The 12290-nt window shown below is 38.3% G+C and overlaps 1 protein-coding gene across 2 annotated transcripts in view; it reads right to left on the bottom strand.

Annotated features, from left to right (window-relative positions):
• Window positions 1-8690: 8690 nt before the first annotated feature.
• MBOAT1 (membrane bound O-acyltransferase domain containing 1) overlaps window positions 8691-12290 on the bottom strand; it is a 115644-nt gene continuing 112044 nt past the window's right edge. For both annotated transcript variants that reach the window (XM_055323401.1, XM_055323400.1), the window contains exon 13: window positions 8691-10010. In XM_055323401.1, the coding sequence (XP_055179376.1) occupies window positions 9884-10010 (127 nt within the window). In that variant the 3' untranslated portion in view covers window positions 8691-9883. The remainder of the gene's footprint in view (window positions 10011-12290) is intronic.

The raw sequence follows: 12290 nt of genomic DNA, 5'->3' as shown, positions 1-12290 counted from the left end.
AACTAATTCATTCAATCCCTCATTCATTCAACAAACACTTACTAAATCATTACATGCCAGGCACTATGCCAAGTTCTGGAGACAAAAGAAATAAAATGTGGTCCCTTGAGAGGGGTTGCACATTGGTCAATATTTTTAAACTTCCCATGTGGTTCTGTGCAGCCAAAGTGGAGACGCTGCTCAGGATGACTGTGTTCTCAGAGCCTGCATAGTAAAGCAGGGTGCACCCATACTAGTTCTGGAGACCACCTGCCATGCCCTCTTTTCTCCTCCCAATTTCCTAGTTTCTGCCTTCTTTTCCCTTCAAATATAAAAAAAAAAACCTCACCGAATTATTGCTTTTGCAACTATTGAATAATGTTCCTTGTTGTTACCTTAAAGAGGAAAAGAAAATCCCCCAAATAAAATATTTTAGATTTGGCTTTTTCAAAAACAAACTATGAAATCTAGTTCTTTCATTTTTTTCCTTTTAATTCCAGTTCAGTTAACATATAGTGTTATATTTGTTTCAGATGTACAGTCTAATGATTCAACAATTCCATATATTACTCAGTGCTCATCATGGTAAATGTGCTTTTAATCCCCTTCACCCATCCCCCAACTCCCCCTCCCCTCTGGTAACCATCTGTTTGTTCTCTATAGTCAAGAGTTTGTTTTTTGGTTTGTCTCTTTTTCCATTGTTCATTTGTTTTACTTCTTAATTCCACATGAGTAAAATCATAGGGTATCTGTCCTTCTCTGATTTATTTCACTTAGCATAATGCCCTCTAGCTCCATCTATGTCATTGCAAATGGCAAGATTTCATTCTTTTTATGGCTAATATTCCATTGTGTGTGTGTATACTATATCTCCTTTAACCATTCATCATCAAATTGATGGACATTTGAGCTACTTCCATAATTTGGCTATTGTAAATAATGCTGCTATAAACATTGGAATGCACGTATCCCTTTGAATCAGTGTTCTTATATTTTTTGGGTAAATACCCACTAGTGCAATTCCTGGATTGTAAGTTACTTCTATTTTTTTTTTTTTTTTGAGAACCATCCATACAGTTTTCCACAGTGGCTGCACCAGTTTTCATACTCACCAACAGTGCAGGAGGGTTCCTTTTTCTCCACATCCTCATCAACTCTTTTCCTGTGGTTTTTATTTTAGCTATTCTGACAGGTATGAAGTGGTATCTTGTGGTTTTGATTTACATTTCCCTGATAATGAGTGATGCTGAGCATCTTTTCATGTGTCTGTTGGTCATCTGTATGTTTTCTTTGGAGAAATGTCTGTTCATGTCTTCTTCTCATTTTTAAATTGGATTGTTTATTTTTTGGGTGTTGAGTGTATCAGTTTTTTATGTATTTTGGATATTAACCTTTTATTGGATATGTCATTTGCAAACATCTTCCATTCAGTAGGTTGTCTTTAGTTTTGTTGATTGTTTCTTTTCCTCTGCAGAAACTTTTATTTTGATGTAGTTGGAAAAGATTATTTTTGCTTTTGTTTCTCTGGCCTCAGGAGATCTGTTTAGAAGGATGTTACAGCCAATGTCAGAAATCACTGTCTGTGTTCTCTTCTAGGATTTTTATGGTTTCAGGTTGCAAAAACAAAGCTGGAAGTATCATAATTCCAAATTTCAAGTTATATTACAAAGCTATAGTAACTGAAATAATATGGTACTGGCACAAAAATAGACACATAGATCACTGGAAGAGTATAGAAAGCCCAGAAATAAGCTGACAATTATATATCCAATTAATCTTTGACTAAGGAGGCAAGAATATACAATGGGAAAAAGTCTTCAAGAAATGGTGCTGGGAAAACTGGACGGTGACATACAGAAGAATGAAACCGGACTACTTTCTTACATTTCACTTTGAGTCTGTTTTGTGTATGGTGTATTTCTTTTAAACCAAAAGCTCACTGACCCAAAACTGTTTAATCAATGTATATTTAGGACAGTGTGGAACTCTACAAATTTCAGTATTTTTTCTAGTTCTGTGAGAAATGCTATTGGTATTTTGATAGAGATTGCATTGAATCTGTAGATTACTTTGGGTAGTATAGACATTTAAATAATATTAATTCTTCCAATCCATGGAAATGGTATATCTTTTAATTTTCTTGATCATCTTTCTTTCATCTATGTTTTATAGTGTTCAGAGTATAGATATTTCACCTCCTTGGTTATGTTTCTTCCTAGGTATTTTATTCTTTTGGAACCATTGTAAATGGGATTGTTTTCTCAATTTCCCTATCTGCTACTTCATTATTAATGTAATGAAATGCAACAGATGTTTATGTTAATTTTGTAACCTGCAACATTACTGAATTCATTTATTCTGATAGTTTTCAGAATCTTTAGGGTTTTCTATGTATACTATCATGTCATCTGCATATAGTGACAATTTAACTTTTTTTCTTATTAATTTGGATGTCTTTTATTTCCTTTTCATCTCTGATTGCTGTGGCTAGGACTATGTTGAATAAAAGTATTGAAAGTAGATATCTTTGTCTCTCAGCTTTTCACCAGTATGATAATAGATGTGGTTTTCTCATATATGGCCTTTATTATGTTGAGGTATGTTCCCTTTAAACCTCTGTTCAGGCTTTTGATCATGAATGGATGTTGTATTTTGTTAAATGCTTTCTCTATTGACATGATATTTTTATTCTTCATTTTGTTAATGTTGTGTATCACATCTTGCAAATATTGAGTCATCTTTGCATCCCAAGAATAGAACCCACCTGATAAGTGGTGAATAATTCTTTTATTATGTTGTCAAATGTGGTTTGCTAATGTTTTGTTAAGAATTTTTGCATCTCGGAGAAAAGGGAACCCTCTTACACTGTTGGCGGGAATGTGAACTGGTGCAGCCACTCTGGAAAACTGTGTGGAGGTTCCTCAAAGAGTTAAAAATAGACCTGCCCTACGACCCAGCAATTGCACTGCTGGGGATTTACCCCAAAGATACAGATGCAGTGAAACGCCGGGACACCTGCACCCCGATGCTTCTAGCAACCATGTCCACAATAGCCAAACTGTGGAAGGAGCCTCGGTGTCCATCGAAAGATGAATGGATAAAGAAGATGTGGTTTACGTATACAATGGAATATTCCTCAGCCATTAGAAACAACAAATACCCACCATTTGCTTCAACGTGGATGGAACTGGAGGGTATTATGCTGAGTGAAGTAAGTAATCAGAGAAGGACAAACAGTGTATGTTCTCATTCATTTGGGGAATATAAATAATAGTGAAAGGGAATATAAGGGAAGGGAGAAGAAATGTGTGGGAAATACCAGAAAGGGAGACAGAACATAAAGACTCCTAACTCTGGGAAATGAACTAGGGGTGGTGAAAGGGGAGGAGGGCGGGGGGTGGGGATGAATGGGTGACGGGCACTGAGGTGGGCACTTGACGGAATGAGCACTGGGTGTTATTCTATATGTTGGCAAATTGAACACCAATAAAAAATTTATTAAAAAAAAGAATTTTTGCATCTATATTCATAAAGGATATTGGCCTATAATTCTCTTTTTTGGTTGTGTCTGTGTCTTTATCAGGGTGATGCTGGCCTCAGAGAGTGTATTTAAAAGCTTTCTTCCATCTTCTATCTTTTAGAATAGTTTTAGAATAGGTATTAAGTCTTCTTTAAATACTTGATAGAATTCACCTGTGATACCTTCTCGTCCTAGAATTTTGTTTGCTGGGAGGTTTTAGATTACTGATTCACTTTTGTTACTACTAATTGGTCTGTTCCAATTTTCTAGTTCTTCCTGATTCCGTTTTGGAAGATTGTATGTTTCTAGAAGTTTACCTATTTGTTCTAGGCTTTTCAATTTGTTGGCATATCACTTTTCTTAGTAGTTTTAAAAAATCCTTTGCATTCTGTGTTATTGGTTGTCACTTCTCTTTTGTTTCAAATTTTATTTGAGTTCTCTCCCTCACTTTTGTTTTCTTGATGAGTCTGGCTAAACGTTTATCAACTTTATCTTTTTAAAGAATCAGATTTTGGTTTCATTGATCTTTTGTGGGTTTTTAAAAATCTTTATTTCCTTCCTTCAATAACCTTTGGGTTTATTTGTTCTCTGGTCCCTTTAGGTATTAGGTGGATTGTTTGACATTTTTCTTGTTTCTTGAGGTAGACCTGTATAAGTTTCCTTTAAAAAAAAAAAAAACCAAAACGATTTTATTTATTAGAGACACAGAAAGAGAGACACAGGCAGAGAGAGAAGCAGGCTCCATGCAGGGAGCCCGACGTAGGACTCGATCCAGGGTCTCCAGGATCACGCCCTGGGCTGGAGGCGGCGCTAAACTGCTCAGCCACCAGGGCTGCCCTAAATTTCCTTTTAAAGACTTTTCTTTTAGAGAGATAAGAATGAATGAATGAATGAATGAATGAATGGGCAGGTGGGTAAGGGGCATAGGGAGAAAGAAACAGCAGGGGGAGAGAATCCTACAGTAGACTCCACCTGAGTGTGGAGCCCAATTTGGGGCTCAATCCCAGGATCCTGAGATCATGACCTGAGCTGAAATCAAGAGCAGGACACACTACTGACTGAGCCACACAAGTGCCCCTAAATTTCTCTTTTAAAACTGCTTTGGTTGTGTCCCAAAGATTTTGGCCATATTTTCATTTCCACTTGTCTCTATTTTTTTTTCACTTCCTCTGATTTCACTGGCCCATTGGTCATTTAGTAGCATGTTGTTTAGATTCGTGATTGTATTATTTCCAGTTTTATTTTCATGATTGATTTCTAGTTTCAACCCATTGTGATCAGAAAAAAATGAATATAATTTCAACCTTTTCAAATTTATTAAGACTTGCTTTGTGGCCTAACGTGATCTATCCTGGAGAATGTCGCAATATGCACTTGAATGTGTATTCTGTTGGTTTTGTATGGAATGTTCTGCATATATCTGTTAAGTCCGTGTGGTCTAATGTTTCATTCAAAGATACTGTTTCCTTTTCCTTTTCTGCCTGGATGATCTAACCACTGATTTAAGTGAGGTGTTAACTGTCCCTGTCAGTTTCTCCCTTTATGTCTATTAATATTTGTTTTATGTATGTAGGTGCTCCCATGTTGGGTGCATGAATATTCACATTGTTATATCCTCTTGTTGGATTGATCCTTGTATCATTATGTAATGTCCTTCATGGTCACTCATTATAGTATGTATGTACGTACGTACGTATGTATGTATGTACGTACATATTTATGAGAGACAGAGAGAGGCAGAGACATAGGTAGAGAGAGAAGCAGGCTCCCTGCAGGGAACCCAACGCAGGACTCGATCCCCGGACCCCAGGATCACAATCTGAGCTGAAGGCAGATGCTCTACTGCTGAGCCACCCAGGTGTCCCCAGTCTTTGTTTTAAAATCCATTTTTTCTGATATAAGGATTGCACATTGTGGGTTTTTTTCTTCCATTTGCATGGAATTTCTTTTGTGGGGAGGGCTTTCCTTTCAGTCTGTATGTGTCTTTAGAACTGAAGTGAGGCTCTTATTGGCAGTATATGGATGTGTCTTGTTTTTTTTTTTTTTTAATCTTTCAACCACCCTTTGTCTTTTAAGTGGACCATTTACATTTAAAGTAATTATTAAAAAAATAAATAAAAATAAATAAATAGATAAAGTATTTATTGATAGGTATGTGCTTATTGCCATTTGGTCATTGTTTTCTGATGATTTTTTGTAGTTTTCCTGTTTCTTGTTCTCTTTCCTTATGATTGGTGACTTTATAGAGTGTTCTACTTCTTTATTTTTTGTATATATATATATATATTATAGGTTTTGGGTTTGTGGTTACTATGTGGTTCACATGTAACAGCCTAAGTATATAGCACTTTATATTAAGTTGATGGTCACTTAAGTTTGAACACATTCTAAAAGAACTTTTTTATTCCCCTTTTCACATTTTATGTATATGTTGTCCCATTTTACATCTTTTTATTTATATTTGCCACTTTAACAGTTCTTGTAGGCCAGTTTAGTGGTGATGAACATTTTAAATTCTTGTATATGAAATCCTGTCCTTCAATTCTGAATAACCTTGCCAGGTAGAATATTCTTGGTTGTAGAGGTTTTTTTTTTTTCCTTTCAGATGGGCCTGGATTGTTCTGTGGTGCTTTGTGTCTGTGTCACCTTGGTGAGAAGGCTAAAGCTGTAGTGAGTGCCAATCAGGGGTGTCCTGGTGTGTGCTATGCAATCATGTTTTGAAAGGAATCTTTTTTCCTGAGCTATAGGTCTCGACAGTGGGCTTAAAATGTTCAGGAAACCATGCTGTAAATATGTGCTGTCATCCAGGCTCTGTTGTTCTGTTTATAGAGCACAGGCAGGGTAGATCTAGCATCATTCTTAAGGGCCCTAGGATTTTCAGAATGGTAAATGAGCGTTGGCTTCAAGTAAGTCAGCAGCTTCATCAGCCCCTAACAGGAGAGTCAGCCTGTCCTTTGAAGGCAGGCATTAACTTCTCCTTTGCAGTTATGAAAATCCTGGAAGGCATCTTCTTCCAATAGAAGGCTGTTTCAACTAAATTGAAAATCTGTTGTTTAGGGCAGCCACCTTCATGAGCTCTCTCAGCTAGGTCTTCTGGAAAACGCTCCAGCTTCTACATCAGCACTTGCTGCTTTACTCTGCCCTTTTCTGTTATGGAGGCAGCTGCTTTCCTCAAACCTCAAGAACCAATGTCTATTAGCTTCAGACTTTCCCTCTGCAGCTTCCTCACCTCTCTCAGCCTTCACAGAATTGAAGAGAGCTAGGACCTTGCTCTGGATTAGGCTTTGGCTTAAGTGGAAGCTATGGTTGATTTGATTTCTTCAGACCACTAAAACTGTCTCCATAACAGCAGTAAGACTTTTGCTTTCTTACCTTGTTCACTAGAATAGCACTTTTCATTTCCTTCAAGAACTTGTCATTTGCATTCAAGTTGGCTGTTTGGTGCAAGAGGCCTAGCTTTCAGCCTATCTCAGTTTTCAGCATGCCTTCCTCGCTGAGCTTAATCATTCCTAGCTTTTGATTTACAGTGATAGATGTGTGATTATTACTCTTACTTGAATGCTTGGAGGCCCTTGTAGGGTGATTAATGGGCCTAGTCTCAGTATTTTTGTGTCTTGGGAAATAGGGAGGCCTGAGGAGAGGGAGAGAGAGAGAGATGGAGAACAGCTGGTTGGAACAGTCAGAACACACACACTTCTCAGCTAAGTTCCTTGTCTTATCTGGGTGAGCTTCATGGCATCCTAAAATAATTAAAAAGTCTGAAATACTGTGAGAATTACCAAAATCTGACAGACATAAGTAAAAAACGGTGTCGGAAAAATGGTGCCGGTAGACTCGCTTAACATATGGTTGTCATGAACCTTTCATTTGTAAGAAATGCAGTACCTGCAAAGCACAACAAAGTGAAGTGCACAAAAAGAAGCATGCCTGCACTGAATAAAATAAATAAATAAACCCTGCAATAAGAAAAATGTGCTAAGGGCCCAGCACTGTCTGACATATAACATTTATAAGCCCAGAATGCAAAGGCTTCACTTTGACTCCATTCTGTAATGAATTCTTAGCAGACACTAAAGGGACCTATGGTCCATGTTTCCCAGTACTGAAGAGTAGAGTCAGCAGAGTCATTAGCATGACAGGACAGTTGATCACCCTAGTGATAACCTCTCTTACTGATAATCTCTACCAAAATTCTTCTCTCAGAAACGAAGATGTTTAGCAGCATCTGGGTGGCTCAATCATTTAAGCGTCTGCCTTCAGTTCAGGTCATGATCCTAGGGTCCTGGGATCAAGCCCCATGTGGGGCTCTCTGCTCAGTGGGGAGTCTGTTTCTCCCTCTCCCTCTGCTTGCCACTCCCCCTGCTTGTGCTCACACACTGTCAAATAAATAAAATCTTTTTAAAAAATGAAGACATTTAAGTACAGTGAAGCCTGATTATAAATCATATTGCAAGTTCAAAGATTTCACTATAACATGGATTACTCAATATACTTTGTGCTCCTGGTGATATGTACCATTCTTACTAGCGTGCATTTTTCTTGGTCTTGAGCCTCAAAATGTTCCTGTTGGAAAAAGACCCAGACAGATTTTAAGACTTATATCTCCTCTCCCATAACATCCCTCATGGACCAGACAGGTAGGATTGCCCCCCGAGGTTACCTCGTTAAATTGGGGTGAGCCTCAAACACTGGCCAAAATGCTACTTTTAACTTCCATTACCTTACATAAGGCCTAGAGTTCAGATTCCGGTATTCTTCTCTAGCATCATAAAACTCTTCAAGGGACAAGCACATCACTTCACATTTTTTTGTCCTAAGAGAAGCAGCAGCAGGATACCTCATGGAAATACCAACTGCCAACAGCTCTCTTGGGACTACCATGGATTTTAATCTCTGCTTTTTCACTTACTTTGGGACTGTGGGGACAGTTAGCAAACATCCCACTGATTTTCTGTTTCCTCATCTGTAAAAGGGGGTTTAAGCCTACCTGCAGAGTTGGGAATGAAGATAGGAAATCAAACCAAAAACCAAAACCATTCAAGTGCCTGACAGGGGAAGGATAAATTGAAAATGTTATAAATGCTCAAATTTTAAACAAAGTTTGTTAAAACCTAGAGAAACACACAAATATACACATGTGCTTCATAATTTCAAGTCTCTACTCACAGAAACAAACAAAAAAACTAATTCGTCTGTTCAGAAATATTTCCTTTATAGAGAAACATTCATTCAGTATTCATTCAATATGAAACCAAGTTTTGACCATCTGATTTGAACAAATTCTCTCCTCCCAAGGCATTTATTTGAGGGCACACCATTGTAACATATAATTTATTATCAGCATCATCATTATTATCTTGCATATTTAATACCATGTTTCTTTCTCCCACATAGAATATTAACCAATAGAAGTCCCTGAAAGGAACCACAGCACATTCATAACAAAGATAGAAGATGGTTTTCAATTTCTGCTTTCCAATATGATGATTCAACTAAAACAGATTTAATCAGCTGCAAAATCAGAAAAGTGAAAATCTGCCCACATGCGCATCATAGCCATGATCATTAACACTTCTATGGAATGAGGGGAGCAAAGAGAAAAATGCCTATTACTTCTTATCAGGCTTCTATATAACTTTAAATTACTTTTTTTAAAATGGCTTATTTAAAAGACATTCTGCTGCCTTTGATGATGCAAACATTTGGGTGTTTTCTCAGGGTCATCCCTGGGCAAGCAGATGGAGCATGTGGAATGGAAAATAGTAGGCTTTCCTAGACTCCTGGTGCCTGTGTACAGGAGACTTTCTGATTTCCAATCTTGGCTCAGTTCAAAGAAAAAAGGGAAGAGTTCTATCCCTGGGAAAAAAAAATCCAGCCTACTTTAGGGCATGCCTGACCTTCAATCCATTCAAGTGTTCACAGCAAGTCTTCCTGGCTCCTCTTTGCAGGATCCCTCTCCTCCATGGTCTTCCACATAGTTACTGTGGTCAAAGTTCTGAGGCTTCCCAAGAAAAAACTGTATCTGGGTATGTTCTGGAAGACAAACTCCGTCAGCAACAACCTTTGCCTTTTGGAGCAGATGCACAGGTTCCAGAGGCTGGAAATCATGCTAGAAAAGCAAGGACCCAGCAGCCCAGAATGGCTCATTCTCCACACACCTCCATGCCATTCTCCACACACCTCCATGCCATTCAAATGTCCTAGGAAATATTAAATCAACTGGACGTGGCTGACTCCATCCTATAAAAGGTGTTATAAAATACTCCCTGCACTTAAAAAAAAATGCATGTAAACATCACTTCTAAGTCCCTGGCAAACCTTTGAGCCTTTGATCTCATCTTTCTGACATTTTGCAGTTTTACTTGCTCAGCTTCCTTGGAGGTATCAGTCTTTTTTTTTCTTATTAACGGAGTTCAGAGTCTGAGGCTGCCTCTGAATATGAGCATGTGGTTTGATTGGCAGAAAAAGTATTATCAGGAGACTTATGATATGTAAATAAAAGTACATGGACCTGGAATAAAACATACACAAAAATTATATTTCACACAAGGATACCAAAAGGAAATGTTTCATGGATGTGATTACATCATCTACAGTCCAGCAACTAAAGGCACTGCTTTTGGCAGAAGCAGATGTGTTTTTACTCAGGCTTGCCTCAGTCCACCCCACAGACACCCCAGGAGGTGAGCAGGCCAGAGATAGACTAAAACCACAGGACTGGGTAGAGTAAACCCCTCAGCCCATCTGCAGATAGACACACAGTACTGCCATAAGCAGACTGAGAACATTAATCCCATGAGAGCCAGAAACTCCTACTATTCAAAATGTAAGGACACATAGGAAAATCCAAACCTTATACTCTGTTCCCTAGATACATATGCAACTTTAGCCGATGTACTCAAGTATAAGGGGTTCTTCTTGTGTGTGTTAGGAGCCAGAAGAATTCAGATTTTCAAAACCTACTCCACAACTCTGAAAACAGCTTTCATCCAAATTAATAAGAAACAAGTGTTGCTTTTGAGTCTGTGGACTTTTATTGCGTAAATGTGGTATTCAACATGTTGAGCACAATGTAGACAATAAATACTGGGCATATCTGGAAATGCAAGTAATTAGAAACAGCTCGCATTTGTATAATTGTTCTGTATCCTTTTGGAAAGGCTGGACTTAAACTTTCTCCAATGCTCTTTGAAGATCAAAGGAAAATAATGTTAAGAGGAGGAAAAAAAAACCACAATGGATTCATGTGTCATTCTCAGCTTCTGTGATCACGTCAGACACATTAGAATCAGATAATTTTCATATCCCCTAAACGTCCCTGAACATGTCTACAGAACAGTCAAGACTTCTAACAGCAACAAACACATTTTCATTCATTCTTTCAATAAGTATTTACTGCTTAGGATGCACAAAGCATTAAACTGGGATTTACAAAAAGGCAAAGCCTCCATCTCTTTCTTCAGGGGAATGGGAAACAAGACAAGTATACAGGAGTAAGGGTACGTGTCCTCCACCCCTTGGCTGTAGGGCATGTTCCAAAACCTGCAAGTGGATGTCTGAAACTGCAGATAATACCGAGCCCAATATATGCTGTTTTTTCCTCTATATACCTATGATATAGTTTATAAACTAGGCACAGTAAGAGATTAACAATAAATAATACAATTATAACCATATTAACCACTGTAATAAGTTATGAGAATGTGGTCTCTTCTCTCTCAAAATACAGTCCAACAGTACTATACTCACTCTTCTTGTGATGATGGGAGATGATTACACTAGAAGCATTAGACTACTACTGGCCTTCTGACCATATACATCAGAAGGAGGATCATCTGTTTCTGGAGAGCAACTGAGTGTCTGTAACTGAAACCATGGAAGGTAAAACTGCGGATAGGGAACCCCTATAATTTACCCAGCCCCAGGCAAGTGAGCAACTCATTTATTGTCAAAACCAGAACACTTGAGAATGAAAGAGTTCTACAGACAGAAACACCAGCTCAGGCAGCTCAGGCAGCCCGGGTGGCTCAGTGGTTTAGCACCACCTTCAGCCCAGGGTGTGATCCTGGAGACTGGGGATTGAGTCCCACGTCAGGCTTCCTGAATGGAAGCCTGCTTCTGCCTCTGCCTGCTTCTGCCTCTGCCTGTGTCTCTGCCTCTCCGTTTCTCAAATAAATAAATAAAATCTTTAAAAAAAATGCCAGCTCAAGGTGTAAACTAGGGTTCTCAACAGGCACCCCAACCAAAGATTTTAAAAGCTGTACACCTAAAATATACTTTGTCTTGCATTTGCCATAACCTTTGAAAGATGGCCATATTTACACTGGAATAATTATGTGGATTAAAACCAAATATTTTGGGAGTCAAGGGAAAAATATTTCAATCCCCTGGCAAAGTTTAGAAAGCTATTCTGACATGCCACATTTTCTAAAATTTTAACGACTATTTCATTTTTCTATTATGGAAAAACTCAACATTTATTGAGCACACTGGGTACCCTGGATACACAGATGAATGAGGCATAGTTCCTACTCTCAAGGACTTTGTTCAAATTCTAACATCCTTGGGATCCCTGGGTGGCTTAGTGGTTTAGTGCCTGCCTTCGGCCCAGGGCATGATTCTGGAGTCCTGAGATTGAGTCCTGCATCAGGCTCCCTGTGTGGAGCCTGCTTCTCCCTCTGCCTGTTTCTCTGCCTCTCTCTCTCTCTCTCTCTTGATCTGTGTCTCTCATGTATAAATAAATAAAATCTTAAAAACAAAAAAAGGGTCATCTATTTAAAGACAAATTAAC

The sequence above is a fragment of the Nyctereutes procyonoides genome, unplaced genomic scaffold (assembly GCF_905146905.1).
Source record: "Nyctereutes procyonoides isolate TBG_1078 unplaced genomic scaffold, NYPRO_anot_genome, whole genome shotgun sequence".
Lineage (NCBI taxonomy): Eukaryota > Metazoa > Chordata > Mammalia > Carnivora > Canidae > Nyctereutes > Nyctereutes procyonoides.
Note: the sequence above shows the minus strand (reverse complement) of the source record. Positions and strands in the feature narration are given on the sequence as shown.